The 3,969-nt window shown below is 57.6% G+C and overlaps 3 protein-coding genes across 3 annotated transcripts in view; 2 read left to right on the top strand and 1 right to left on the bottom strand.

Moving 5' to 3' along the window:
* The window catches only part of VDBG_03356 (cytoplasm protein), a gene marked incomplete at both ends in the record, with an annotated part of 4,476 nt that extends 2,901 nt beyond the window's left edge, over window positions 1-1,575 (top strand). The window contains 2 exons of the mRNA XM_003007171.1: window positions 5-1,339; window positions 1,399-1,575. Of these exons, the coding sequence (XP_003007217.1) occupies window positions 5-1,339; window positions 1,399-1,575 (1,512 nt within the window). The remainder of the gene's footprint in view (window positions 1-4; window positions 1,340-1,398) is intronic.
* Window positions 1,576-1,941: 366 nt separating this feature from the next.
* Window positions 1,942-2,437, bottom strand: VDBG_03357 (conserved hypothetical protein; the record flags this gene model as incomplete). The annotated part of the gene is made up of 2 exons (XM_003007172.1): window positions 1,942-2,281; window positions 2,355-2,437. The coding sequence occupies 2 exons, from the start codon at window positions 2,435-2,437 to the stop codon at window positions 1,942-1,944; spliced, it is 423 nt and encodes a 140-aa protein (XP_003007218.1).
* Window positions 2,438-2,828: 391 nt separating this feature from the next.
* The window catches only part of VDBG_03358 (CAAX prenyl protease), a gene marked incomplete at both ends in the record, with an annotated part of 1,457 nt that continues 316 nt past the window's right edge, over window positions 2,829-3,969 (top strand). Inside the window, one exon of the mRNA XM_003007173.1 lies at window positions 2,829-3,773. Coding sequence (XP_003007219.1) covers window positions 2,829-3,773 — 945 coding nt within the window. The remainder of the gene's footprint in view (window positions 3,774-3,969) is intronic.

The raw sequence follows: 3,969 nt of genomic DNA on the forward strand, positions 1-3,969 counted from the left end.
GAAGGTCATCGATGCCGCGACTGACGGCAAGGACCCTCTCTTCATCCAGTTTGAAAGCGTGCCCTCCAACTTTGTGCACATCAGTCTCTACTTGGGCACCGCACGGGTTCCCACCGAAGTGAAGCCTCTGCTGCCCATCTTTGCCGACAATTTCTTTAACACGCCCATCGAGCGCGACGGCAAGCAGGTTGACTTTGAGCAGATCGTCATGGAACTCGAGGAGGAAACCATCAGCTACGGCATCCGGTCTGCGAAGGACATGGGTGACCCCGACAGCATCACCATTCAGTTCCAGATTGAGCCCGAAAAATACGCCAGTATCATCAGCTGGATCCGTACCATGATGTTCGACAGCGTCTTTGACGTGCAGAGGCTCAAGGCTGGCGTGCAGAAGCAGCTGGCTGACATCCCCGAGCTCAAGCGTGACGGCCGCTCCATGTCCACTGAGATCAACATGGCCTATCATCTGAAGAAGGAGTCCTATGCCGTCTCGAAGCGAGCCTTGGTTCGCGCCGTCTACTTGCGCCGCGTCAAGAAGCTCCTCGAGAGCGATCCCGAATTGGTTGTCTCCTGGTTCGAGAAGATCCGCAAGTCTCTCTTCCAATTTAACAACACACGCATCCTCGTTACCGCAGATGTGAATAAGCTCGAGAACCCGGTCGCTGCGTGGGACGTCTTGAGCAGCGCTCTGCAACCTGCAGGCGAGCTTCTTCCGGTTCTCAAGGCGCACAGCCATCTCACCGAAGAGGGAGAGAACCCAGGTTCCGTCGGCGCCGTCATCGTCCCCATGACGACAGTTGATGGTTCGTACAGCGTAAGCACCTCCAAGGGCATCATCTCCTTTGAAGACCCGCGCCTCCCCGCCATCCTCGTCGCCATCGGCTACCTCGAGGCGGTCGAGGGCCCGCTCTGGTGCGCAGTCCGCGGCCAGGGCATGGCCTACGGCGTCTTCTTCAACCGCGACGTCGACAGCGGCATGATCCAGTTCCGCGTCTACCGCTCTCCCGACGTCTCCAAGGCCATCGCGCCGCCCGTGAGACAGTCCGCAAGATCGCCGAGGGCGAGGAGCCCCATTGATCGCCACCTCAAGGAGGGCGCCATCAGCCAGATTGTCGTGCACTTTGCCGACGAGCAGTCGACCATGGCCTCTGCGGCGAGCCAGAACTTTGTGCTCGGTGTCGTGCGCGGCGTGCCTCTGGACTGGCACAAGAAGATCATGAAGAGTGTGCGGGATGTCACCGATGAGCAGATCAAGGACGTCTTGAACGACCTCATCATGCCCGTGTTTGCGCCGGGGAAGAGCAACGTCATCGTCACGTGCGCACCGATTCTGGAGGAGGTAAGTTCACTTCTCCGATGGGTGAATGACAACTGAAATACTAAGCTGACATGTACTAGAATATCGAGAAGGCTCTCAAGGAGACGGGCTACAAGACACAGGTGCAGCAGCTGGCATACTTCCACGACGACTATGGTCTGAAGCCTCAGGATGGGGAAGAGGAAGAGGAAGAGTCGGAAGAGGAGGATGATGAGGAGGGCGACTACACGGATGACAGTGATGATGAGTCGGACTGATGATTTGTGTGGCACAGAAAGAAAAGACACGGGTAACGTGCTAAGCTTACCTCGTAATCATACAAATCACCTCTGCCTGTGAGCCTCATGAGCTTCGACCTGAGATGCGTCGTAAGAAATACGACTACACGAATGAGATCCGTCTTCAGAGCCGTGGTTCCCGCGCTGAGAGGATCGTTGAACAGCATTGCATTGCTCTATCTGCACATATGGTTACAAGCCCCCCTCCGGAGCTCTTCTACCCAGGCCTCGCAGACCTCTAATAGTGTACAAGTCCATCGACCAGACGCCGCACCCTTGTGAGCCGGCCACCTCCATCTTCGATTGCCAACCGCATGCACACGGCATCTCGCGCACGCTGGTGCTCTAGTTGGAGCAACCCAGTCGGAGCCTACCCTTGATCCTCCTCCTCCTGACAATTTTGCGGCCATCCTTGGTCTTCATGCGGCTGACATATCCGTGTCTGCGCTTTTGAATGAGGCGGGTGTTGCCGTTCATCGTGTTGCGAGGACCGCAGCGAATCTGAGACAGTGCTGGGTGGGCGGTGATGGCGCTCCGGGGCACGAGGTCGGCAGCCACGCCGTCGACGGTTTGCGCTGCGGTCGCTGGTGATGCGGAGGGCCCGAACGGGAGTGTGCTGGGGCGAGTGAAGACGGTCGGGCGGGCGGCAAGGATCGGTCGGACGGGTGTGAAGGAGGAGAAGGCCCTGGGCGTGGATGTCAGTCAGTTTGGTCCCCCTCAAGCCGGGACGCGGTGAGTTTGGAGCCACGGCGACGCACCTTGCCGAGATGGAGCTCGAGGGCTGCACTGCAGGAGCAGCCAACAGACGTCTGGTGACGCAGGCTATGGATTGGCGGATCATGGTGGCTGTGGTTGTGAATGCCGGTGATTTGCTGGCGACGTTGGCATTGGTGTTGAGAAACGAATGGCGCGGTCCCAGATTTTGAGATGGGAATCGGATTAGTGCACTTCAGGGGTCTGATGCACATATGCATCTAAAAGCCAAGTGCCCCACAAGCGACGGCGGGTTGGTTGTGGACCAATGTGACGCAACGGATGCTCGTGGTGCGCCAATGAACACGCTTAGACTGAGGTACGAGCTGACAGTGCTGTCGTACGTGGGCTTCTGGACAGTTTGCGCAAGGTCGAAGCTCCCACGCCGCAGCTCGCGTCTGTCTATTTCTTCCGCTCCTTCACCTTTCCTTCGTTCGTTAGTGCCATCGTATCGACACTTGCACTCTTTTCTTGCAACGATGGACTACCTCAACCGCCTCGCGCGGTTCCTGGACCGTCCGCTCTTCCCGTGGAAGAAGCTCATCCTCGGCTTCTCTGTTGGCCAATTCGTCTTCGAGTCTCTCCTGTCGCTGCGCCAGTACCAGGTCCTCCGCAAGACCAAGGCCCCTAAGGTGCTCGAGAATGAGATCTCCCAAGAGACCTTTGACAAGAGCCAGGCATATGGCCGCGCCAAGCAGAAGTACGAGCTCATCAACGGCCTCTGGGGCCAGATTCAGAACATTGCCTTTATCCAACTCGACGTCCTCCCGAAACTCTGGTCCTGGACCGGCGACCTGCTCCTCAAGTTTGCGCCTGCCCGCTTCACTGGTGAAATATCGCACTCGATCGTCTTCGTCCTGACCTTTGTCCTCGTTCAACAAGCTCTGTCTCTGCCCAGCTCGATCTACTACAACTTTGTCCTCGAGGAGAAGTTTGGTTTCAACAAGCAGACGCCCAAGCTCTTCGTCACGGATATGCTCAAGTCGAACATGCTCACCTTCATTCTCGCCCCGCCCATCCTCGCCGGTTTCCTCTCCATCATCAAGAAGACGGGCAACCAGTTCTTCTTCTACCTCTGGGCGTTCGCTGCCGGTCTCCAGGTCTTCATGATCACCATCTACCCCATCGCCATTCTGCCCCTCTTCAACAAGCTGTCCCCTCTCGACGAGGGCGAGCTCAAGACCAACGTCGAGGCCCTCGCCAAGAAGCTGAACTTTCCCCTCCACGAGCTGTACGTCATTGACGGCAGCAAGCGCAGCGCCCACAGCAACGCCTACTTCTTCGGACTGCCCTGGAAGAAGCACATTGTCATCTACGATACCCTCATCGAGAAGAGCGAGACCCAGGAGGTCGTCGCCGTCCTGGCGCACGAGCTCGGCCACTGGAGCCTCGGCCACACCACTCGCCTCTTCGGCATCTCACAGGTTTGCTCCCTCCCTCTTTCTCTCTCGACAGCCCATGACTGACCATTCCAGGCGCACTTCCTCTACATCTTCACCCCTCTTTCTCCGTCTTCATCAAATAACCACTCTCTCTACGCCCGACTTTGGCTTCCCTCCTCGACCCCCCCATCATCATCGGCCTTCATCCTCTTTTTCCGACGCCCTGTCGCCCCATGGA

Source organism: Verticillium alfalfae, genomic scaffold, assembly GCF_000150825.1.
Source record: "Verticillium alfalfae VaMs.102 supercont1.3 genomic scaffold, whole genome shotgun sequence".
NCBI lineage: Eukaryota > Fungi > Ascomycota > Sordariomycetes > Glomerellales > Plectosphaerellaceae > Verticillium > Verticillium alfalfae.